General features: G+C 37.4%; 1 protein-coding gene across 3 annotated transcripts in view; it reads left to right on the top strand.

Moving 5' to 3' along the window:
- LOC111869610 (cubilin) overlaps positions 1–26,721 on the top strand; it is a 253,251-nt gene that overhangs the window by 88,251 nt on the left and 138,279 nt on the right. For all 3 annotated transcript variants that reach the window (XM_033753496.1, XM_023861259.2, XM_023861260.2), the window contains exons 27-33: positions 1,618–1,771; positions 3,117–3,328; positions 9,814–9,979; positions 12,898–13,079; positions 16,654–16,819; positions 24,311–24,492; positions 25,097–25,258. In XM_033753496.1, coding sequence (XP_033609387.1) covers positions 1,618–1,771; positions 3,117–3,328; positions 9,814–9,979; positions 12,898–13,079; positions 16,654–16,819; positions 24,311–24,492; positions 25,097–25,258 — 1,224 coding nt within the window. The remainder of the gene's footprint in view (positions 1–1,617; positions 1,772–3,116; positions 3,329–9,813; positions 9,980–12,897; positions 13,080–16,653; positions 16,820–24,310; positions 24,493–25,096; positions 25,259–26,721) is intronic.

Genomic DNA, 26,721 nt, shown 5'->3' with positions numbered 1-26,721 from the left:
TATACATGCATATTGTATGAAATTGTAATATGCTTTATTTATCCATTCATTTATTACACTTGGTCTTCCCTCTCACACTAGCCATACTAATAATTAATTAAAAGAACAAAGAAACTGATATTTTTTAAAAGCATGTAGTTACTTGATATTATTATTGATCATATTAATCAATTAGTAATTAAGCTGAGTTTGGCTGTCTATGCCATCAGAACTTTATCTTCAGTTGTGTCCCAGGAGAGTCTATTGATGACCTATTATGCCTATATACATTCCATTATGTCCTGTGGAATTATATTTTGGGGCAATTTTGCCAACAGTAATGTAATTTTTAAAATTAAAAAAAAGAACAGTTAGAATCATTATGAAAGCTAGAAAATGGACTCTTGTTGTCCATTGTTTAGTACCTAAATATTCTTCCATTTTACTCACAATATATATTTTCAATATTCATGTTTTGTGTATATATAAAAAATGTTTTGGAGGCTCATGATGTAGATGTAGTAATATTATGTTAATTATTTAGTCGGTGCCTCATCTTACAAAGTATTGTCTGTTCTGTAGGGAATGTAAACAACAAAATATAGAATATTCCAATTTGTCCGTGGGAATGCAGCAAAATTAGAAAAACCAACGACTGACTCAATGATGTAAAACATCAATCGAAGAATTTTATTCTTGTTTTATACTATAACTTTTGTCTTATATAATCTAATTTATTGTATTTTTACATCAAGTATTTTATATAATTAATAATATTGGATCCAATTTTACTAGTACTGCTGTTCAGTGATATATATATGTTAACCATGTATTTTCCTGATGATGGCTATTAATAGCTGAAACATGTCGCAGAGCCAAAACTAGGCACTGATCTTGATATTAGTTGTGCTGTGTTGTGACGATTGTAATAAAGAAACTGCTAAGAATAATAATAACCAATTATTTGATGAAGGAAAGTAACTGATAACTTAAAGATTATGTGTGAGTTGAGGTTTTCATGGTGATGAATGTTAAGATGTGGTCTTAATGGGATCTGATGCCATATAATTTGGTAGGTGGATACCAAATTTTGGGAGGCCTGTCTCCTCCATCTTGAGGAGGGAAGCAGCATATTCTACCGAAATGTTAATACCTGTTTACCAAACATCATGGCATCACACACCAAAATACTCCTAATTGATTTTTACCCCAGCTACATCATTTCTCCAGTGTTCCATGTTTTTCTCTCATGACAGGCTACTTTGAGGTTTCAGAACAAATATACTCTGTCTCAACCCCACTACTACATCTGAAAGAGAAAATTTGTCCTATAATGCTGAAGGAAGTAGTGAGTCTTTTCATGGTCTACATAAAATCATATTATCAGAAGTTGATGCAAAACTCGTTTTTCTGTGATGTGGTTGTCCACTGATATTAGTGCTTTGTATATTGTGTTTCTGAAAATCACTTGTAGGTGGCTTTAACAGTATCTTCAAACACATTCAAGTTTATTTCTACAAGTTTTATGAAAAATGTTTTATTTTGGTGCTGTTGATTGTTGACACCTGGCAGATGTGCTATGCAACTTCAGAAATATTTGTCGCCACTGTGCTCTTGATGTAATTCTGATGATTTCAGGTGTATGATGGGAGGGATTCATCTTCCAAAAAGATTGGCCGCTACTGCTCCGCCCCTCCTTTGCTTTTACGCTCAACGTCAAACCATGTGTTCATCAAATTTCGTTCAGACTTGAGTATTACAGGACGAGGTTTCCATATCCGTTATCAGACAGGTGAGGTCCAGATTGTTGTGATGTGTTTGTCTTCATGCTTTACTGCAGCATGCTGGAAAAAATAACTTTCGTACAATGGATAAATGCGGAAGAGAGTTGAAATACTGTCACATGAGTTTGTGCTTTGTCATTGTCCATTTAGTCTACAGCATAAAAATTTATGTCTTAATGTATAAAAGTTGTTAGAATTCAATGTAAATTGATTTGTACAGTGGAAAAGAGAGAAAAACTTTTCATCTGTTGACTCATGACAGAAGTTAAATAGTAGTTGCTGGTTTTTCCCAAAGAGGTATGAAAAGTGAAGTTTTGTGATTTTTGTGAAAATATATTTGGACCAAATCAGTAGGCATTTGTAATAAATATTGTAATGTGTAGGGTGGTATGTGTTATGAAAATGATGGGTTCTAGTTTGGATGATTGGATTTGTTAGTACTTCGGTTACATGTTCTCTTAATCACATTTAAATACAGCACTATCGCTGATTTACACAATTTACAGTTTACTGTTGCACATGCACTAGAATTCCCAGACTTCACTAGTTGTCTCCTGGCACCGGATCTCAATACAGAAATTAGCACTTCGAATCATTATGTAGTCCTCTTGCCGTTTCTTGTTCAATCACCATGAAACCTCAGAACTGAACTAAAAACTCTTCTGGACTCTTAACTACACTACATTACACTGCACTGCACTACATACTGCACTAGTCTTTCAGTCTAAGCTATAACAGATTCTCGTTATATAAGCTTCACATGGACCACATAGAAAACATCTTTCGTTCTTGACTCCTGTTGTTGTAATGCACTCAGTTGAGCTTGTTTATGGGTTGTTGCATAGAAATGGCGATTCTTCTATTGTTGCCTTGCTTGCATTTGGTCGTGGGGTGTTTACCATTCCGTTACCTAACAACACTTTGGCCATCCATGTTACAATATTTATACACCAGTAACTTAAATACTTTTTGCAAGCTACATTTCTTAAAGATTACATGCATTTTTTGAGAAAATTACTAAGTATGTATTGAAATGGACTCCATTTTTCGTATGTGGTATTAATATCAGTGACATCACATAATATTTTCCAGCCTTAGAAGTACAGTATTCAAGTATGAAGTCACATCAAAGGTAGAACTAAAGTTTATGAGTTTACAATTCCATGTGATATCTTACAACATTCAGCAGGCCCCTTTCTGAAATGTACTTATTACACAGACACCATCCTTTGGAAAGACAAGCCTTCCAAAACTGACAATTCAGTCCAGTTGATTATATTTCTACTCAGTCAGATTGGTACTGATTCTTAATTTTACATGCTGTTAGTTGACTCAGACTTTTGTTTGAGACAGATTGCAACACTGTTGTGACTGGATTCAGTGGGGTGATCGAGAGCCCTAATTTTCCATCCCAGTATCCAGATGGATTGGACTGCACTTGGAACATCACAGCACCCAGAGGGAACAAGATTAATGCCACATTTTCACACTTTCAGTTGGAAGTCACCTACTGGTTATGGGGGCCTCGTCTTATGATAAATAATTGTTCACAAGATTATGTTGAGGTATGGTTTTCTTGAGCATGTAAGCATATACTGGCAATATAAAAACTATTTGAAGTCCAGAGAAAAGTTCATGTTAACCCTTTTTGTATACAGTGCAGTTTGGCTGTTGGAATACCTAAAAATTTTGTACTCTACATATGAATATAAAATTTTCATGATTTTTCAGTTCTTCCAAGTAAATGTTGAGATAAGCCAGGATGCTGTGCACCTTCCACATCCTGTCCAGGTAGAAATTCTTATTAGTGCTCATCTCATTTAAGGTTGTATAACCTCCATAATTGAGACAGCATAATTAAAGGGTTTAGAGACCAGCAATTACCCATCAGTGTAGAGCATCACGTATGTTTACCAGACTGCCCCTCTTATTATCATGGAATGGCAAATGTACTCAGTATGTGCAGCATTATATGAGAACTGTTCAGAAAGGAACCTCTGGTGAGCTGTTAAATAGAAAAAGTAGTGAGAAAAGAAATGTTATATACAAAAAGTACATACTTACTTAAGTCACTTCTCAAACATAGTCAGTGCCAGATTTGAGGCATTTGTATTTAGGAATAAGTTTGTGTATCCCTATGTCAAAAAAGTTTGCCACCTATGAGCTTAACCACGTTTTGACACCTTCCATCAGCTCCTCATTTTTGTTGAAGCACTGTGTTCGCAACCACTTCTTCAGGTAGATAAACAGGCAGCAGTCGCTCAGAGCGAGATCAAGGCTGTAAGAAGGGTGGTCAAACAGCTCCCAGTTGAAATGCTCCAGCAGTGCTCAAATGCAAGCAGCTTTATACAGATGTGCCTTGTCATGGAAGAGCACCACACCAGATGTCAGCACTCCACGCCTCTTGTTCTGAGTGGCCCTATGCAATATTTTAGTGTTTCACAGTACATTTCTGACATTAGCGTAGTCCTTTGTTGCATGAATTCTGCCATCAGCACCTTTTTCCTGTCCCAGAAAACAGTTTCCATTAGCTTTCTGGCAGACAACATTTTTTTAAACTTTTTTGGCTTGTTTGGTGAATGTATATTCATCCACTGCTTTGACTTCTCTTTGGTTTCAGCATTCAGAAATGAAACCCGGGTTTCATCACCTATTACTCATATGATGTTACTGAGAAATCCATTGCCATTTTTTGGTATTGCTCTAATAAAGTCATAGCCAAAGCTATTCTCTGCATTTTGTGTGCATCCAGGAGCATTTTTGGAGCCCATCTTATGCAGAACTTGTTATGGTAGCCTAGCCTAACTTTGATAATCTCTTCAAGAACACTGCATGAAATTAGTGGAGATTCAGATGAAAGTTCTGAATTTGTGAAACGCCTTCTTTCACGAATCTTTTGCTCAGCACTTTGAAAAAGATCATCTCTGACTAGAGATGGCCAGCTGAACACTTCACTCTTCATCATCAAAATTTTTTTGGTCCATCTTTGAACATTCTGTACTGTTGTCTTACAGTTACTTCACTCATACATTTTGGCCGTAAACCACTGTGCATAATTCACAATGGATTTCCACAGCACTTATGTTTTAATGCAAAGAAATTGGATAGCGTGATTTTCGCAGCTGGTGGTATTATCAATCGCAGGGCATATCATAACTCACTCTGTAGAGGCAAGAACAAACACTAGGGGACCAGTTATGTGATGGTTTACAAGGCAGTGAGTCATGTGACACCACCTCACACGTGTGAGTTCTCCACCACTCCTACATTAGTTGCCTAAAATAAATGGGGGGGGGGTTACTTTCTGAATAGCCTTGTATTTTTTATTTTATGTATTGAAGAGTTTCTGAATTAACTTTGTAACTTTTATGTTGTTCTGTAGGGAAAGAAATGGCCTTTCAAAGCATGTATAACAATATATGTCCTTTTTCACTGTTGTGCACCATCTTTCATTTTCATTTTTCATTTTCATTTTTATTATCATTGAACAATCCATACATACAGGTATTACAACCATTTGGATAGGGAAATTGTCAGATTCTCGTGCGTATCTTTACAGAATACACTGTACCACCCTAATATATGGGGTTTGTCATCTGAATAATATTATCTAGATCTAATTACCATTAATTTCATTGTCTTTACACAAAATACAACAAATTAATCAGCTCCATATTACATTTACACACTTGATGAATCAAAAGACATAAATTCATCTACAGAATAAAAGGAATGTTTCAGCAAAAAAGATTTTAATTCCTTTTTAAATGAGTTAAAATTTTCCCTTTGTTTTATTTGATAGGGGACCTTATTATACAAACTAATTCCCATATTTATCACACCCCTCTTAAAAAGAGCTGTATTACAATGCTGTACATGAACATTTAATTTTTTTCGTGCGTTATAATTATGAATGTCTGAATTTATTGCCATAAAAGCCTTGTATTTTTTGATAAAGCATGTCACCTCCAATATATACAGAGAAGGCAATGTTAAAACATGATTTATAGTGAAAAAAAAACATACTTGTAGAAGATGATCATCAAAATTGTATCACATCTACATATTCAATATGTATCTAATCACTATAAATCTACAAATTCACTACTACTTCACACCTATAATGCGTAAAGCTGCAAACAATTAGTCACCCCTCACCTCTACAAGACGTACAAACACTAAGGAAAATGAGACGAAACATATTACAGAGATCACCTCAGCTATGTTCTGTTATATTCAGTTTTATAAATTTTATTTAACTACTTTTAATATTTAACATTTTAGCACAATGTGCACTAATGTGGATTCGTATTAGTCCAACGGTTCAGTGATGATAGTTATGTATTTATTGTAACCACCTGATGATCACATTGATCAAATCATGCCGTGGTATAGAAAATAAAATTATAATAACATGTTAATATTAGTCATCGCCATGAAAACCTCAGATCTTACAATATTAAGTTTTATTTAATTGCGAAGTATTGTGTTGACTGCCACATTAACAACACCTCCCCCATATTATCACCTGACAGTCAGATGATAGTGATGTAGGTGAGAGGATTTGTATGACTAACACTAGCCCTGTGAATGATGGGTAAGAACTGAGAGTCTTTCAGAGTTTCATATTTTAATCATAACAGAGATCTGCAGGCATTCCTTACCCAAGTTGTGGTGAAGGAACAAGTTATATTTGTGTTGTGTTTACAATTTCTTTGTTAAAACTGTCACAACACAAATATATTAAGGTCAGTGCCTAGTTTGGGACTACTACATGTTTCCAACCTGATGAAATTTGACTTGGATACTCTTCAACTTCTTGAAATATAGTGATAAAGCATATAGTTGGGCATGGTCATTCATAACTTTCTCAGACATATTAATTGAAATGCAAAAATTTTACCTCATTTAAACGTACAATAAAACTGAAATGTTCGAAATGAGAACTGTAGATGTTGACTTTATGACTCTTCACCAAACATATTTTGATTGTTTCTGCTTAAGATCACCAAAACAATGAAAATCATGCCCTTCTACATTTTGCTTATTCATTTTTATTTGTCATATAATAAAACCAAGCAATAAAAGAAGTCTTACAAATTTTATATTTCCAGAAATCATCCTGTTTTTATTTAAAATGCAATGTTTTGGAGACTGAATTCTACAGGTATCTCTGTCTTCAGGTAAAACTTACTTAGTTGGGCCCAATTGGTAAGAGTGACAGAGCTAGTTCCTATCTCTGGATAGCTGCACAACCACAAGATAGTGTGTACAAATCAAGCACAGTCACAAACCATCTGTGAGAGTTGAGACAAAAAAAACTCCACACATACGAGGCCTAGCACCAGAGTACTATCAGAATAGAAGTCATCACTAGAGAGATAAATTCTTTGTAAGGTACCACCATTAAAGTACTAATTTTCCCACACAATCTACACTGGCTGGAGTTGTAGAGTTTTTTTCTGCTGTGATAACAAGAGTCCAGATGGGAGATTTGTCCAAACTGGGTTGTCTCGCTATCAGAGACAATTTGGTGGATTCCTTATATTTCCCTACGTGGCTGTGGGTTCAACCTGCAAGACTTTCACTTTTATCCAACATATTTTTGGTACCAACATAAAAAACCCCAAAATTTTCCAACTTAATCTACACTGGGCAGAGTTATATTTTCTTTTATTTCTGCTGTGATAATAAGAGTCCAGTTAGGAGAGATGTCCAAGCATGATTGACTGATCAGATGGTCTGTCAGAAACATGTGTAATTTGTTTGAGACTTTCTGACTTGGTAGTCAGTCCTGATTAATCTGCAAGTATAATTGTAATTATCTACTGTAATGAGAATTTTTATTACAAAATTTTATCAGACCTGGTTACTTGAATGTATTGCTGATATACACATGAAGACATAGTCTTTCAGTTGCAGATGTAGGAGATGGCCTCCAGTTATGGAGTGCTGCTGCAAATATATTGAATAAGTAGTCACAGACAGCTGACAAAGGGTGGTCCTCCAGCTTGGGGATTGGGTGTGAGACTAACAACGCCTTACCATAAAAACAAGCTTGTTACAAAATGTCACATAGGACCAAAAAGTGCATAATGAGGAGCTTCATATCTATATTTTTTGCCAAGTATAATTAGAATGATCAAGTCAGGGAGGATGAGATGGGCAGAGCATGTAGCAAGAATGGACAAGAAGGGGAATGCATATAGGATATTAGTGGGAAAGCCAGAAGGAAAGAGACCTCTAGGAAACCAACATGTTGGTGGGTTGATAATATTAAAGTGGATCTTAGAGAGCTAGAGTGGTGTGGTATCTACTGGATTCATCTGGCTCAGAATAGGGCCTAGCGGAAGAATTTTGTGAACATGGTAATGAACCTCTGGGTTCCATAAGATGTTGGACAATTCTTGAGTAGCTGTGCACCTGGCAGCTTCTCAAGTAGTGCCCTGCTATATTGTAACTGTTTGCCTACACATTTGGTGTCACTTCTTCCTCCCTCTCTCTGTAACCGTCCCTTCTTTCTTTCGCCTGCGGCGCTGTCTGAATAGTAATGCAGGGAGTGGTAGTCAATGGCGATCGTCCCCTCTGCTCCAAGGACCACTTTGACCCTGCCCTACCTGGTGTTGCTGCTGCTGAAGTTGCTAGGTCGTAGCTGGTTTCAGCTTGACCCGGCTCCACCGCTTCTTCCTTCAGTTGAGATTATTAGTGGTTGGATTTCAGGATTGGACCCAATAATATGGGCGCCAGGAAACAGCTAGAGGGTGTTTACGATTTGATAGTAAGTGGTAAAGGGGTGAGCATGTGAAAGCTGACGCTGGGTTTGACTAGCAAGTCTAGATGAGTCTCTCTTCAGGTCAAATATGGATCAGGCTCAGACAAGTGAGGGTGAAACACCTCTGATCAACACAATGCACTTTACACCACAACTACAACTTTCATCACTGCCATTAGACTTGATACACTGGACTTAGGCACTGGTGACGTGACAGACTACACACTTAGCGAGTATGATTTGAGCTGCAAAGTATAGCTTACTTCCTAACGACACTTGGCTGCGTAAATTCTTACAACCTGATTTAGTTTCAGCTTACAAGCAGCAGGTGTTACACCTCCACTAAAATGTACTTGATCAGCTCACCAAATTCCTTGGTGCCGCGCTCCTGTTGATTAAGTTAAATCTCACTATGAGTCGTTATGAGAGCAAATTTTTTGGACTTCTTAGAATTATCTTTTTGCCTGAGTGATGCAGGGTTTGCGTCCACCAAATTCAAACGTTGATAGATGACTAAACTCTTAGACTGACCCCTCTGCCAAGGCAGAGGTCCTAACTGATATGTATCTGCCTATTCTCCTCTCCTCCTAATTTCCATGATAGGTCGATTCAAGTAAAGTGGAGTTGGCTTAATTTTGGTTCCGGCCAATGACAGATTATTTTTAAGGAATTTCGCCCTAAAAGACAAAACGGCGAAATTGACAATGATGCAACTTATGAGGGGTCACTAATGATTTCCTGGCACTCCCACTTTTGACTTATGGCTGGTAGAAACTGTCACTTCTTGAATTCTCAAAGTGCTTTGCCTTTGTACATTTCTTAAGAATCTCAGTGGGGTTTCTTGAAGTATCACTTTCTGTCCTTTCGGAAAATAACACCAGATGCTTGGACGTAAGGACTAGCAGATGTCCTTGTCTGCACAACTTTGGTCTATCTGCTCATCGCCTATTCGTTGTTCTTACAATATGTCTTAATTAAACCTTTGTTTCTTCATAACTTTTTATTATTAAACTCTAATAGCTACTGAAATAAAAAAAGTGGGCATTGAGGATTTCGATGGTGCTGTTACACTCTGGAGTTATTTAGTTAAGACAAAGTTTCTCCATAAGACTTTGTAGGTTATCCAGTTCCTCTTCTGAATGTATAAAAATATGTTACATCTGAAAAGAGACAAAAGGAAACTGTATATTAATGGACATGCACTGTGCAAATATCAGCTACTTCTTGCACACAGGGAACCATCCTAGCAGTAACCTAGTGATATATTTGTGTTGACAGGTGAAGGAAGGAGACAGTGCAGCACCAGACACAGTACTGATGTCCAGGAGGTGTGGATCTGACATCCCAGGCCCCATTCACTCTTCCAAGAATCATATGTATGTTCATTTTTTCTCAGATTCTTCTGTCACACATTCTGGATTCCGAATGGAATGGATTGTGGATGGTAAGGAATGCTTGAGATTTAAGTTTATTTCAGTTAATGTTATATTTTACCATCCTGTTGCACGTCGTGTGCAAGAGAGAAGAGTAAGGTGAATAAACGTATGCAGTGTAAGACGGTCAGAATAAATCATGAACGTTATTTCAGTTATTTCATACAAGATATTTCCATCAGCAATGCAACTTACTGTTCACTTTCTTTCTCATAAAATGTTTCGGCTGTACACAGCCATCCTCAGGTGTCTCTAAATCACTAAAATTGTTGTGCTGTATGGAATGTCCAACTTCTCATATCACATGTGAGTGTGATATCTTTCGACTTAAAATAAATGGACTTCATATAAAATCAATAAAACTGGTTAAAATTTAATTAAGATTTCATTAAAATTTCACTGTCTTGCTTGGAGCATCATCCATTCATCCAAACAACTTGGTTTGAGGTTCCCTTCTTTGGACTTTTTGCTCAGCCGCATGGGTGTTTGTATGTTATTGTGTATATCCAAAGTATTTTGGTGTAGTTATTGTGTATGCCCCTTTGACTCTAGGTTCTTCACCATGCCTGTGTAGTGATGTTGTTTATTGTTTGGTATCATACTTTATTTAAAGAATGGGTTCATTGATATCAGTAGCCTGTTGTCTGTATTGTGTGTGAGAAACATCAATCATATCAAGGATTCTAGCCCTAAATAACACAAATTGAGGGATATTTCATTAAGGGCTGGAAGATTCTTCCTTTTCACCATGAATTATTTTGTATCATATTCACAGGGCACCTGGTTCAAGTCTTCTAACACAGTCTTTATGCTGTGCATAAGCACAATATAATAGCAGAGTAGTAATGTGATAATGAATGCCATTTGGGGAAAACTGAAATCCATTTGAGAATGCTTGTTTGTAAATATATGAGTATTTCTGTAACAGAATTCCTTTGCAGAACACTTTGTAATGATTTTTTTTTTTAATTGTGCTATTAATCAAGGACTTTGAAACAAGCATAAGATATTAATAAATAGGTGTTCACCAAGTTTATAAGTGGATAATTTTCACTCATTTATCAGATTGTCTCAGAATATGTACCGTCACCTTATAGGAACTTTTTTAACACAAAGAATTGTTTTTCCTAATACACTAGATTTTTAACTCTCTAAGTAAGGGAAAAAAATAGTTGTAGACATGGGTAGATGCTCTCTGCTTACTTACACAGTGCTTTCTATTAATGAAGCAACTTTTAGAGCCATAAGACATTAGAACTATTGCTCCCAATAACGATGCATGTAAAAAATTCTGAAATGCTGTTTTCATCCTGCTCTGAGTCATCGACTCTAATTAATGTACAGGTATTAATGGTGTAAAAATGTTAAAAATGTGTGTACGAACGTTGCACATACTTTCTTATATGTGATTGACCTTGCTTGTGTTACCTTTGAAACGAAATTGATCGTTACAGGGTAGGCTGTTTTTGGTTGCTGAATACCGAACAACATTGAAATCTGTCTGATGGTAGGGCCAGTTTCAAGAAAATTGATACTTTGTGTTTTGGCACCTACTGAGCATCTTGTTATTTTCATGAAGATGCCACCTATGTATGTTTTATTTATTACTAAAATTGAATAAAAATAATTATAGCAGCTTTTGAGGAAATAGCCATTTTGTATTTCAGGTTTCTAGCTGGAATGATCAGATTCACAAGGCACTGGAATAAGGTGACAAAATACATTAATATTGGATACCAATAAAATCCATCCACCTGTTCAGGCACTAGTGAGGCATGCATGCATACCTGTATACAGACATACACCATACGAAATACCACTTTTCCATAATCGCAGGCTGAAGATGTGTAAAACTGTCAGAATCTTGGAAATCATTCTCTTCCACAACTATAATATTTTATCATGTATACTAATGTATGTAAGTTACATGTATACCTGTGTGTGTGTGTGTGTGGATGTGTACAGGTGTCCCGGGGTGAAAGGTCAATATTCTGGGTGCTCATAGTATCAGCCATTCTAAGCAAATCAATGTATATGTATGTGTCCTATTCTGAGCGGTTTCTGAGATAGAGTTATTTCACTGTACAATTCTAAAATTGTTGGTAAGAAAGATATATTATGTACTATTTCTAATACTGGTATTTATTGTTCAAGTAGATGAAGATGGTACAGTTTACTATGACCTTCCAGAATACTGGATCTTTCATCCTGGGATACTCTGTATATATCAGAAAGTAAAAAGACATACTATAATAACAAAATAATTTATTACAAACTTTCTGATTTCAATGTAGCTTCCAGTAAGGATTAGAGACCATGGAAGGAAATGTCTTTGTGTTCATATTTAATTTTCATGTTTTGATTATGTAATTGGTAGAAAAGAATGAGGGAAGCAACCCTCTATTGCGAAACCTAGGAAATATTGAAGGACTTTGTTGTTGTTAACAGTAAATAATGAGATTTGAGGCTTTCACAGCAGTGACATTTGGTAGACATGTGTACTGTTTCACAAGAACCTGTTGCCTCCTCCTTCTTCAGGGTAAAAGAATGTAGATGCCATCAAGTTTATCAAGGTCTTATACCCCAATTATTTGTTTTGTTAATCCTTACTGTGCCCACTTTTCTGAAGTGCCCTGTGGATCAACCCTGCTCTGCTTGCTGCCTACATTTTGTTGGCATCTTACCTAGCTTATTTTGAACCCTGAAGGTGGACGTGACATATGCTTTCAAAGTGCTTGTTGACTCTCAGTGGACAACAATGCATTATATCCCAGAAGATAGAATTCTTCATAACCACTGTTGTGAGAACCTCAAATTGTACATGGTTTTCCTCAGTTTGTCCTTTTCCAGGAGTCAGCTTCTGTATTTGGCAAAGGAGTATTATGTTCTTATCATGCTGATGTCTATATAATATGTTGATTTTTGACAGGCTGTGGTGGAATCCTGAGGAAACCTTCTGGAGGGTTTACATCACCTGATTATCCTCGAGGTTATCCTATTAACACAGTGTGTGAGTGGACAGTTATAGTGGACTGGGGCCAGAGTGTGGAGCTGACTATCAAGGACTTCAGCATGCATAATGCTCCAAACTGTTTCCTTGATTCTCTGACTGTGAGTTTACTAACTAAAAGAATCAGAAGGATGTTATGCCTTCAGAAACTTCACTTCTGTGCATTTTAGAGCTGAGGAATAGTAAGGCACTACATGATTGATAAGAAGGGCATGCAGACCTTTTTATGACCGATAAAATTTTAATATCATCATAAATATCATGGCTTGTATCAGATACAAGAGTTAAAATTCTTCTTTTTTTTTTCTTCCTTTCTCCCCTTCAGTCGTGTTTTTCCTGTTCGTTCCAGACATCTTTTACCATCTTTGGCTTATACTACCTCTTTATTACAACTGTCACAACACAAGAAATATCATGATCAGTGACTAGTACTCTGCTACATGTTTCGACTATCAATAGCCATCATCAGGCAAATACACAGTTAACATATATACACCACTGAACTGCAGTACTAGTAAATTTGATACAATACTATTAATTACATGAAACACTTGACATAAAAATACAAAAATCAGATTAAATAAAACAGAAGTTATAGTATAAAACAAGAATAAAATTCTTAGATTGATGTTTTATATCATCGAATCAGTTGTTGGTTTTGTAATTTCGTTGCATTCCCATGGACAGATTGGAATATTCTATATTTTGTTTGTATAAATTGTATAGAAGGCTCGTGATGTAGATGTAGTAAATTAATGTTAATTGTTTAGTTGGTGCCTCATCTTACGAAGTATTGTCCATTCTGTAGGGAATGTAAACAACGACTCAAAACTATTACAGAAAATATTGAAATTTCTGCCAAAGAAAGTCTAGGTTGTTATGAATTTAGGAAGGATAAGTCATGGTTTGGTGAAGGATGCAAAAAATTATAAGACCAAAGGAAATAAGCCAAATTTTAGTGGTTACAGAATTCAAGCAAAATAAATGGTTATAATCTGGACAGTATAAAACGTGAAACCAGCAGGCATTTGAGGAATAGAAAGAGGTAATATCTGAAAGAATTGTTGAGCTTGCAATGAACAGTAAGAAGAAGCACGTTAGAGACCTGTATAGAGGAATAAATGACTTTAAGAGGGGTTACCAACCTAGAAGTAACTTAGTGAAAGATGAAAATCATGATCTGCTTACAGATTCCCACAACATTTTGAATAGGTGGAAGAACTGCTTTCAGTTATTGAAAGTACATAGGGTCAGTGATGTTAGGCGGTTAAAAATACATACAACTGAGCCATTAGTACTTGATTCTAACACTTTTGAGGTTGAAATTGCTATTGCAAAATTGAAAAGGTATAAATCACCAGGTTGTGATTGCAATAAGGGAGAATTGCCTGATCAGTGGAAGGAGTCAATTATTGTACTAGTTCGCAAGAAGGGTGATAAATCTGACTTCAGTAATTATTGTGTGATGTCACTGCAGTCAACTTCATACAAAATGTTATCCAATGTTCTTCTCCCAAGTTTAAGTCCATACATAGATGAAAGTATTGGGGATGATCAGGGTGGATTTCATCATAACAAATCAGCTACTAATCAGGTCTTTTGCATTCATCAGATACAGGAGAATAAATGGGAGTACAATGAGACAGTACATCAGGTAGACTTCAAGAAGGCCTATGATTCGGTTAGGGAAGTATTGTACAATATTCTAAATGAGTTTGGGGTACCCATGAAACTAGTTAGGCTGATTAAATAATTTTTAAGCAAAACGTATTGTAAAGTCCATATAGGTAAATATTTGTCTGATAATATCCCTATCCAGAATGGTCTAAAACAAGGAGATGCTTTATTGCCACTGTGTTTTAACTTAGCTGTAAAATATTCCATTAGGTAGGTCCAGGAAAACCAGGTATGACTGAAATTAAATTGGACATATCAGATGTTGGTCTATGCTGATGATGTGAATCTATGGGGTGATAATGGAGATACCATGAAGAAAAACACACGAACTTTAATTGACGCTAGTAGGGAGGTTGGTCTAGAAGTAAACACAGAGGGAACCTAGTATATGTTGCTGTATAGTCACCAGAATGCCGGGCAAAATTATGACATAAATATAGGTAACAGATGTTTTGAAAATGTGACATAGCTCAGATATTTGGGAATGACTGTAACATATCAAAANTTAGCTGTAAAATATTCCATTAGGTAGGTCCAGGAAAACCAGGTAGGACTGAAATTAAATTGGACACATCAGATGTTGGTCTATGCTGATGATGTGAATCTATGGGGTGATAATGGAGATACCATGAAGAAAAACACACGAACTTTAATTGACGCTAGTAAGGAGGTTGGTCTAGAAGTAAACACAGAGGGAACCTAGTATATGTTGCTGTATAGTCACCAGAATGCCGGGCAAAATTATGACATAAAGATAGGTAACAGATGTTTTGAAAATGTGACATAGTTCAGATATTTGGGAATGACTGTAACATATCAAAACCTGTTTCAGGAGGATATTAAGAGGAGACTGAACTCAGGCAATGCTTGCTACCATTCAGTCCAGAACCTTTTGTCTTCTTGTCTGCTGTCTAAAAACATAAAAATTAAATTATACAAAACTATAATTTTGCCTGTGGTTCTGTATGGGTGTGAAACTTGGTCTCTGACATTGAGGGAGGAACATAGACTGATGGTGTTTGAGAACAGGGTGCTGAGTAGAATATTTGGACCGAAGAGAGATGAAGTGACAGGAGGTTGGAGAAAATTGCATAATGAGGAGCTTCATAACTTGTACTCTTCTCCAAGTATAATTAGAATGATCAAGTCAAGGAGGATGAGGTGGGCAGGTCATGTAGCACGAATGGGGGAGACGAGCAATGCATATAGGATATTGGTGGGAAAGCCAGAAGGAAAGAGACCACAGGGAAGACCAAGGCGTAGGTGGGTGGACAATATTAAAATGGATCTTAGAGAGATAGGATGGGATGGTATGGATTGGATTGATCTGGTTCAGGATAGGGACCAGTGGAGGGCTCATGTGAACACAGTAATGAACATTCTGGTTCCATAAAATACTGGGAAGTTCTTGAGTAGCTACACAAGTGGCAGCGTCCCAAGAAGGGCTCAGCTCCAAGTTTTCCCTTATTCCTTTTTCAGTTTCAAGGAACTTAAGTAAATAATCTCAGCGTTGTCAGTCTTTCATTTAAGATTTTTGTCATTGTAGTTTCAAATTCAACCCTCCCAAAAGAAATCTTATATAGGTGTTTCATTGTATGTACAGATAAGCAACATACATTGAATAGTTAAAAACGTCTGTCTCTAAAGTTGTGTTACACATGAAGCTTACCTAAGCTGTGATATGACTTACCTCTGATTTAAGAGAAGTCTTTGTTCACATAGACAGTGGTAAGAAGAACAGTAGTTCCTTTTTGTATTTATTCTTCTAGTGGTTTTGTTTAATTTCTTTCCTTTTTGTCTTGAGTATGATTTCCTTATTTCAGAGCTTTATTATTTTTTATATACTGGACTGAGTGCTTATACTGTAATAATTGCTGATAGTTGTTAGGTTGTTTATGTAAGGTAGCTCAGATTATTCTCTAACGTATGTTAGCAGAAACAATGCCATCTTAAATTCAGGTGAATGTGCCAGTTACTATTTATAGTGGTATCTTGCAGGTCTACTCGGGAACAGATGACTCAGGTCCGCAACTCTTGCAGATGTGTCACACTTCTGACAGAGAGGTGCTGACATCCAGTGGCAACTCCATATTTGTGAGATTCAAAAGTGACATCACGTATAGTGGAAAAGGATTTAGTGCCTCTTACAGAACAGTGAACTCAAGTAAGTTCATCAACACTGCACCTCTGAATCACAACCTGTTATCCTCTCTGTCATCTGGTTTCTTGTATATAACCAGTCAGTCTTATCATACGTGATTAAAAAAACTTATTCATTGTCCTCTTGTGTATGCCCAAGGTACTGTCACGTCTCCTGGTGACACGACAAGAAGTTAATGTGTTCTGGATTAGATGAAGCTGTTTATTGGATAAGTCGTTTACAATTACAGTTACAATCACTCTGAAATAACATCTTCCAGATGATGCAACCTGACTAGTCTGTTGTCTTCTGGTTCTTAGCTGAGCTGGTTTCTTCTGCTCTCAGCTCCATTCGCCTCTGATCTGTTCTGACCTCTTCTCAATTCTCCTCTGTTCTCGTCTGGTCTCTTATTTCCTACTGTTGGACAGACTAGAAGATACCTTCTTCAACGATTCTATTTCACATGTACTATGTACCAGTCGCTGGTGTATTCTTTGCCGCTGGAAATTCACTAGTTCCGGTTTTTCACTTGTGTGGTAACGCCTGTTATGTATTTGTATGAGTTGTTGCGTGAACCAGTTTCATTGTCACTCTGATAGCGATACAGAACCATGGATACCGAGCCGTTGCCTAACAATGGACGCCCACTGTGACTCAGATATTCTGGCTTTTAGGTGCCATGCCACATTGCTCCCTCCTTAAGGCTGTTCGTCCCAGACAGCCTAATGGCATGTCACCTTTCTTTCCCGAGGGCTGTGCTTGCAACATCTTGTAAGATGTTCTTTCTTTTTTTTGTGGTGTTCATTTTCCAAACACTACATCTGCTCCCTCCTTAAGGGTGCTTATCCCGAGCAGCTCCATGGTAGAGTTCCAGTTGGTTTAGATTCTCATCATCATCCAAAGGTTTCTTCTCACTCTCTCTCTCTAGCGGTGGAGGCTGTTGCTTCTACATTGCTGGCTCCTGCTCTGTTTTCTGTATTTTTCAGTTTTGGAGGGGGTCAACCCCTCCACAGTGTCCAAAATTTGATTTTTTTGTAATCTCACAGGAGATCTGGCAATTTGCTTTGTTATTTCGAGTCCAGTCGTCTTCCTGAAGGTCTCAATCCCTATTCCTCTGTTACATTGCTGTTGCGCCCCTTGTCTCCTCCCGAGCATCCATCCTTTCGAGGTTCCTACTACCACATTGTCCCTGTTCCAGCTTCTCCTGACAAAATTTCCCTTCTGCTGTGCCTCTTTCACATGACACTTCATCCCTCTGCCGGTGACGGTCAGTCTCTTCCAGGATCCACACTTTTCCCACGTCATCTCCTTTGGTTTCTGGAGGCATCCTACTGCCAGATTTTGGTCCCTTCGCCACTTCCTTGGTCCTCCCACCGGCATCACTGTTGCTTCTTCCTTAGGGACTTCTCGTTGTGCTGCCTCATACTCCATGTTCACTGAGGTTGGTTCTTCCCATTCCAGATGTGCCTCCATCTTTTCTTGGCAGGTAATCATCTCTTTTTGGCCATCCTTGAACTCAGACTGGATGGAGTGTATTTATTCTCTTATTTCATGTATTTTTATGTCTGTTCTTCTCTGGCTGGCCAGAAGCTGTTGCATCATCTGTTCTTGGCCAGCTCTCATTTCTTTCATATCTGCCCTGCCTTTTACTGGTAGCCCATCATCTCTTTTTGGCCATCATCTAACTCTTGGAAGGAGTGTTACGGGGCCAGCAGGATTCCATCATCTCCTGTGACTCAGTCGTGTGGCAGTATAATGCTCGATGCAGTCGTAATTCCAGTGATTTTATCATAATCAGACCACTTCTGACACCAGTTTTGTCATGTTTCCTGATAATTCAACAAGAAATTAATGGGTTCCTGATTAGATGAAATTGTTTATTGAATAAGTTATTTACAATAATAATTGCAATCACTCTGAAATAACGTCTTCCAGATGATACAACCTGACTACCGTGTCGTCTTCTGGTTCTTAGCTGAGCTGGTTTCTTCTGCACTGATCAGATCCATTTGCCTCTGATCTGTTCTGACCTCTTCTCAGTTCTCCTCTGTTCTCTGTCTCTGATCTGTTTTGGTCTGGTCTCTTATATTCTACTGTCAGACGGACTAGAAGACACCTTCCTCAACGGTTCCATTTCACCTGTTCTATGCGCCGGTCACTGGTGTGTTTGTTGCCGCGGGAACTTCACTTGTGTGGTAACATCTGTTATGTATTCGATCTGTTATGTATTCATATGTGTTATTGCATGAACCTGTTTCATTGTCAGCCCGACAGCAATACAGAACCATGGGTACCAAGCCATTGCCTAACAGTGGATGCCCTCTGTGACTCAGATATTCTGGCTTCTGGGTGGCATGCCACAGTACTATATGGCATTACATTTGAAGTCATTATCATATAGAATATATTTTGTCACAGTTGTTTTTGAAGATTGAAAGGTGGATACAGAGATTTGCCTTTGAAAATTTTCTGTCGTCTGTGAAGTGATTCTGTGTAGTCTCTTAAAAGATATTAGTGTTTCAAGGGAATCTTATGCTTTCATCTTCAGTGTGGAGGAGAGAAGAGAATTCTTCTGCCCTGAAGATTGACTCAGTAAGTTCCTCCATAACGTTTTTCTTCTAATGCGCTACACTGTGTCACATTCCAGAAGACAGTATTCTTCATATTCACAGCTGTAAGCATCTCACATCTTGCACAGATTCATTTCTGTCTCTTTAAAATTCATACTTCATGCTTGTGTCAAGATATTGCCAAAAGAATGGAAGATAGTTGATATTATTACATATTTACTGAGATAAAGCAAAATGAAAACCATTTTACTGTGACGTGGTGCATATCTGAGAATGTATGAAGCCTGCAGACAAAACAGGAGTGATGTGATCCAAAGGTCAGTTCTGTAAAAGCTCTCGCACTAAATTTTTTGTGTCTACTTTGGTGTCAGCATAGCTCAGTCAGTATTGTGACATGACTATTTAGACATTGCCCGTTGTGTGCAAAGGGGTCAATAAACAAGCATGCCCTTGCTAGGCAACATGGTGTTTCATATGCGATCTTCAGAGGAGAAGAGCAAAATGAGCTCCCAAGGGATTCTCTTGGAGGACGTTCTTTCTTAGCTCACCTCACCAGAGCAGCCCTACACAGCTGCACTGTGTTAAGACACGCAACACCAGCAACCACAGGCAATGCAGACATATGGGAAAAGCTTGCAGTCCCCTGTGCAGCAGCATCTGTCACAACAAGAAATTCAGAGATGTGGTCTCTCAGTACAGACTCCCATTTCAACAATGACACGTTAACCTTTAAGTGCCGAAGTGCCCTGTTTGTGCCAGCCATGAGTAAGGTCATCGTGGCCAAAGTACCCCGTTTTGGCCAGTCAGGCATTTAAACTCCTCTAGTGGAATCGCGCGCGCACACCGCTAGTAGAAATGCATGCACAGTCCTAAATATTTATTTTTAAATGTCGTAATTACCAGACAGACTTGAGTAAAACCCTAATAGAGGAATTAAAATAATACCTAACTGAACAACAGCAAATAAAAATATACGTATGAGTTATGCCAAAACTGATCCACGATCCAGTAATTTTATTGCAGATTCTGCAGATAGGTATGTTAAAAATATATTGTAAAATTCGATGTACATACCTTTTTTGTTGTTACCTGCTTGATGTATATATAGGTTCAAATGAAACTACAGTATTCAATTTGACTATGAACGCACACAAAACAGATCGCGCTCTGTATCTCAGCCATGATGCATCTGTCTGTTCATTCAAATAGAAAGGGCAATAAGCTTTTGCAGCTGTAATGGAAGGTCTTAGCGCTGAAGAAGGGACCCCTCTAGCTTTCTCTTGAATAGCCATTCTTTCATTCTTCTGACATTCAGTCAAAGATTCGAAAATCCGAAGGGTGTAAGCAGTGCTAGCAGAAGACCAAATGATTTTATTGCTTCCATCTGTTTTATGACACCACGGACTGCTAAAATTTGTCAAGTGATACAAACAGAAATTAATTTATAATTCAGAACAACTCTGTGAAGAACTGGGAAACCAGTTTTGCAGTATGCATCAAAATTAAAACACAAGAAATTGAAAATAGAGTATAACACTTTGTATTAAAAATTTCAAATCTTCCGTTATAATATGCGACACTGATATAAACAAAGTTAATTCCATCCATTTATCATAAAAATTGAGCTAGATACAGCATTTTTAAACACAACGCTTAAAATTGATTAAGCGCCTAACAGGAACGGACATTTAAACGCAGAGTAGCAACGGGCATTTAAGCGAGCACCAGCAGCGGGCATTTAAATAAACTCCGGCCAGCTCAAGCTTACCACTATTTCGAAGTCCGGCGTTTAAAGGTTAAAAATCTCTACTGTAGTGCAACAGATCATGACAGAGTTCAGTGAAGCTATGTCAGAAAAAGACAAAATAATGGTCATTACAAAACTGGTACTTAACTTAATGAATCAAAATGGCTGCTAGATTTCATAGACCACTGAAAGTCATATCATTTAATGCAAATGGGATATGGAAGCCGCACTTTTAGCTCAGTAAACAGCTCCAAGACTTAACAATGGTTGTGAATCTGCTCTCAGAGACACATCTCAAACCCCATAAGAGGTTCTTCATTCAAAATTATCACTTTTATCAGACTGGCCACTTCCTGGGAAGAGAAGGCATTCCCCATAACCATGTAGACCTTTGCTATATGTGCGATACGTACACTTGACAAAGACAAAGCCTGTTAAGAGATAAACCTGTCCTGTTGTCAGAGATGATGTTATGCAAAGACTGAACCTCAAGGGGCTTGGTGCCAAAATGAACTGATTGGTGATAAACTGCCAGTTGTAAAGTAACTCTGATTCTTACTTTGGAGAGCCTGTAATTAGATAATGATGGCTAGTGATGCCACAAGTTGCCATTATGGGTCATTTGTGGCCGTGACATTTGCCATCAAGAGTTAATTGAGAGACAGTAGCCAGCTGGCAATGACGTAAACACGAGAGCAGAAGATTCTCCATTGTTCCAAACCATAACTGAGCAATGTCAAGCGAAGACTGTAACAGACTGAAACAGCACATACTATAGTTATTTGTTAAGTGTATACATTAATGATAGTGTTGTAATTACTTGTAGTTATGAGTTATATAAGTTTTCAGTAAATACAGTTATCAATATGTCCATGGACTGAACAATGTGGATTTGGTTCCAAGTGGGGGAATAGATTTTTCTCTTTGACCAGGCCAACCTCCTGTCTAATGGGTACTGGAGGTTTTTTCTTCCCTGGGGGTAATGCAGCTGGCATGTAAAGTTAACCACCCACCTCCACCTAGTGGTTAGTTTAAGAATTTATGGAACTATTCAGCCTCTTCCTCTTAAGTCTTCATGGCATGTTCTTCTTTAACACAAGGACAACTTTACCTTTACTGCTGGTAACTGCTTGAAATATAAAGACTAGGTTATTTGAAAAGTGAACATGAATCTAGTTGCTTTTTACTTGAATTCATAAATTTAACTTCAGAGTGTCTGAGATATCTGTTGTGGAAAATTTGTTGCCTGAAACATGAGTTCAAGATGGAAGTGATAAAAAGACAGAATTAAATGAAGCTATATTTATGTTTCAATAAAACCAAAATTGGATGCAAGATATTAAAAAATGGGTATAATTAAAAGTTATGTTATTGTGTGCTGCAACACCTAAATTTAAATAATAATATGAAGGCAAAATTTTATGTTGTACATCAAAGAAGATATGAAATTAAAGGCCTGACAAAGAGTTTCAGATATATGCAACATGTGGGACAAAAAAAAAAGTCATCTTACAATCTATAATATGATGCCTGAAAGTCAGAATAGTGGAGTCATACAAGATGTCCACTGTTGCACAGTGGCTGAGTAATCACATTCATGGAGCAATGGATATGCACGGATTAATACAGGAACAGTTGGAAATGCTTTTTTCTGTGTGGTTCATGCCAAAATTTTATAAGGAGGATAAGTGGGACTAGTCAGTGTTTGTATACGCATGCTGAATTACAGAGTAAGAAACTTAGTGCCTGCTCAGAAAGAACAACCTATCCTCTCATTGAAGACTAGGCACTTATTTCCAAACACATAAATGGTCTTGGAATGAACAGAAACTTGGTCATGGGTCCCATTGGTCCTGAAACCAAGGATGACTGTGCTGGCAAAGGTCAGCAGCAATTTACTCAAACTGAACAGGACTGATATTCCTGGACAACATCTCTGGGCTGTTCTGTTTAAACATCCTTAGAGTTGGTTCCTTTTCTGCCTCCTACATTTCATCACAGTTGCATTCACTTGGGTTCTTTGTTTCGGAAATCCGAGACGTTGCTAACCAATGCAATAACTTTTTATATTTTATTTTTCTGTTTCTGTTCTGGGTCTTGTACACAAAGAATGCATTAGAATGTGCTCAATTTAAAAGCTACAGCAGCACCATATTTGATCTGATTCCCTACTTTTGTCATAATCTACATTGTCCCTCTGTCATTCATAAAAACTAGAGACCTGGTTATGAATGTGTACCCACATTATTTGTGATAGCATAATTGACCATAGTGTCGGTTTCATGCTCCTCATCATAAGACACATACAGAAGAGTATCTGCATATAATAGGAAAAATATCATTAGCTTCTATAACTCTGCTATGCAAAGCCATGTTTCATGCAAGTGGAAGTTACAGACAGAAATAAGGAGCAAATCTACATTATCAGTTGCTTTGTGTGAATCTTTATGAGTCAAATAGGGAGTCAGGAATGATCTGCATGTATTGTTTTGAGCCATAAATAGCCTACTTCAAGCTGCTAATAATCATGAAGTGATAAGGGTGCCAGCTCAGCTGACACATCCTTTTGAATGACATAACATTAGAAAACATCAGACTGTATGATTTATCAACAGTACAAGGGATAGAAATGATGCCCTTCTGTGTAGTCTGCTGGAAAAGTGTTGAGCTGTTTCAGATGCAAGTAGCAGAATCATATGAGATGAATATTTCATGTATTCTTATTTTATATTATTTATATTTTCTGTATGATGAGACACTTGCAGGATTATGATAACACTTTATTTGAGTGTGCACATAAAGAAAGATTCTTTAAAGAGTACTATCTTCCAGGATGTAACAACAGCAGAAATGTACTCAAATTTCAGAAGAATGTACTGCATCCATTGTCAGGGCCTAAGAGTAAGCAAAGCAAGCAACATGTCTACTTGCTGCCTGCTGGGCATGAACTTCAAACCTGAAGATGGAGGTCGTCTGTACCTTTGAAACACTGGAAAACTTCTACCAGACTACACACCATTACATCCCAGGAGATATTGCTCTTCATACTCACAGCTATAAGAACCTCAGTCCTTAATATTATGATGCCTGTGTTAACATTTTCCCTGTATCATTCAAGTATCAGGGGTACCATACTTTCTGAATTTGCAAATTGTATAATAGCAATTCTTTGATATCCTTCTGTATTTTTTGTTGCAGAGTGTGGAGGAAAATTCACTGTCCCAAAGGGTAGTATCCACTCTCCCAACTACCCTGACAATTACGATAAGAACCTAGACTGTCGTTGGCTGATAGAGGTTGATAAAAACTATGTCATCTGGTTTGCATTCATTGACTTTGACATGAACCGCATGCTGCACTGTGTAGACAACTTTGTGAAGGTAAGCACAGGACTGCGAGAAAACCTTGGTAATCTAGACGAAACAAACATATGTAGTAGATTCTGAAGGGTTCTGGCAGTGATGTATAACATGAAGAACTACTTTGTTTTCAGACTTTGTCTGTCATCCAGTATTCTAAAAACTAGAAATCACAACGTTTTGGAAACTGTATCTATTGTCCAGCGATTGAGGTTAGTTTTTTATAATGGACCCAACAGAGTAGGTGTCTCCTGTCTTACCAGAGGATAGAAACAGATAGTTTCCAAAATGTTGTGTTTTCTAGTGCTTAGAACACTGGATGATGAACAAAGTCCGAAAATCCAGTAATTCTGAGAACTGTATATAGCTTTGCATTATTAATAATTTGCTTTGAATATTATACACAGTTAATGAGGATGAAGATTCCTCAGATGAACATCACATTTCTGCCTGCATTTTTCAGCTCCAAAACCATGTATGAAGTTTCAATGAAATTAGATGTGGCAGGCTCATACAAATATGTTGTCTGGAAAATTTAATTCTCATTCGTATTGGTCTGTTACAGTTCCTGGATGAGTATATCTGCAGCCATCCTTGACATATATGATGTGTGTCATGTTTTCAGGTTTACGATGGGAACAGTACCAATAGCACATTGCTGTTTTCTGACTGTGGTAACAGCCTACCAGATTTCAACAACTTCACATCAACTGGTAACCAGCTACTTATCCACATGCAGACCAGCAACATGCTGACAGCAAAGGGCTTCCTAGCCAATTACTCCTTGGTGAGTTGGATTTACAACAGCTGTTGCAGGAATTTAACCTTCTTATTGCCAGCAGAGAATATGAAAAAGCTGGCAGACTGTACTACAAGAAAGAAGTATAACTCTGTGACCAACTGACTATAGAACACAGTTTTTCTTCCTAGATAATAGTTGCTCAAATGGGTAAGAAATTTGTTAATACCTGTTGAACCTGAAGGTTCAGTACCATGTTCACAAGACACTGATGCTAGTTTCTATGCTGATCCTTATGAATCTAGCCCACACCTTTGTATCCTACTTTTTAAAATCTACTTTTATATTATCCTCCCATGCATATGCCTAGGTCTCATAAGCTTTCTCCTACCATCACGGTTTCAGATCCAGTTTCTGTATTAATATCTCATCTTTCCCAAGTGCACTGTATTCCCCACCCAGTTCCTTTTTTTCTGTATGATTTGATGACCTGAAATTGGTGAAGAGTACAAATTATTATTATTATTATGCACTATGTAGTTTTCTACAGACCACTGTTACTTTATGGCATCCTGTTCTCAAACCCACTCATTGTATGTTCTTGCCAGGAAGAAGTATAAAGATTTGAAAATAGAATATGCTGCATTATTCTAGTGTTACTTAGCATATATATTGTTACGATTTGGGGTTGTGCGTGACTTATAGGACAAGTTCTGGATTGGATGATTGGATTTATCGACCACTTTTAGACATGCAACTCGAAACTACAGGCAATACAACACTATTAGAACCCTTTAGAATCTAGTATCTGTTGTGTTTCTATTATTTTGTCTAACTTGTATATATAAATTGCATTCTGCAGAATACTAACCTCAAAGTATTTATTAGTTTGGTTCATGGTCAGCCAGTTAGAACCTACATGAATAGCTGATTGATAAACTTCATTTCATTTCATATCATTTATTTCGTATCCATGGATCATTATACATGATATAAGACATGTCATTCTTGTGTAGTTATGGTATAATAAGTTTCATAATGTTACTATTGGGGGGGCTGCATGTGAAGCATGCAGTGCAACGTGGAATTTGGGTACCAACTCAGCATTTGCTCTGGGACCAAGGAAAACCACGGAAAACCTTGATCGAATTGGCCGGTCACAAGACCTCCCAGATACACTGGTTTCTAGCAGCACCACTCCCACCGCCTCGGCTCCATATCCCATAGTCCCTGCTGTGTTTTCTCCAGCACATGGTGTCTTGTTTCCTGCAAGAAGAGAGTTACGCAGTATACACTCCTAGTGTGTGTTAAGCTAAGCTCAATTGTTCTTACTTTCAAATTATTATATGATCCTAATGTGAACTAAGTCTTGTCCACATAGGAGAGGAACTCATCTATGCTATAAAAGCAATGTTTTAATAGAAATGTTTTCAAAGTAATTTTAAATTTACATAATGCTGGTATCTCTTTAATGTATTGCGGTAGGTGGTTTAGAAGACGAAGACCAAGAT

Source organism: Cryptotermes secundus, unplaced genomic scaffold (genome assembly GCF_002891405.2).
Source record: "Cryptotermes secundus unplaced genomic scaffold, Csec_1.0 scaffold557, whole genome shotgun sequence".
Taxonomy (NCBI): domain Eukaryota; kingdom Metazoa; phylum Arthropoda; class Insecta; order Blattodea; family Kalotermitidae; genus Cryptotermes; species Cryptotermes secundus.
The sequence above is the reverse complement of the archived record's forward strand: the minus strand, read 5'-3'. Positions and strand labels throughout refer to the sequence as shown.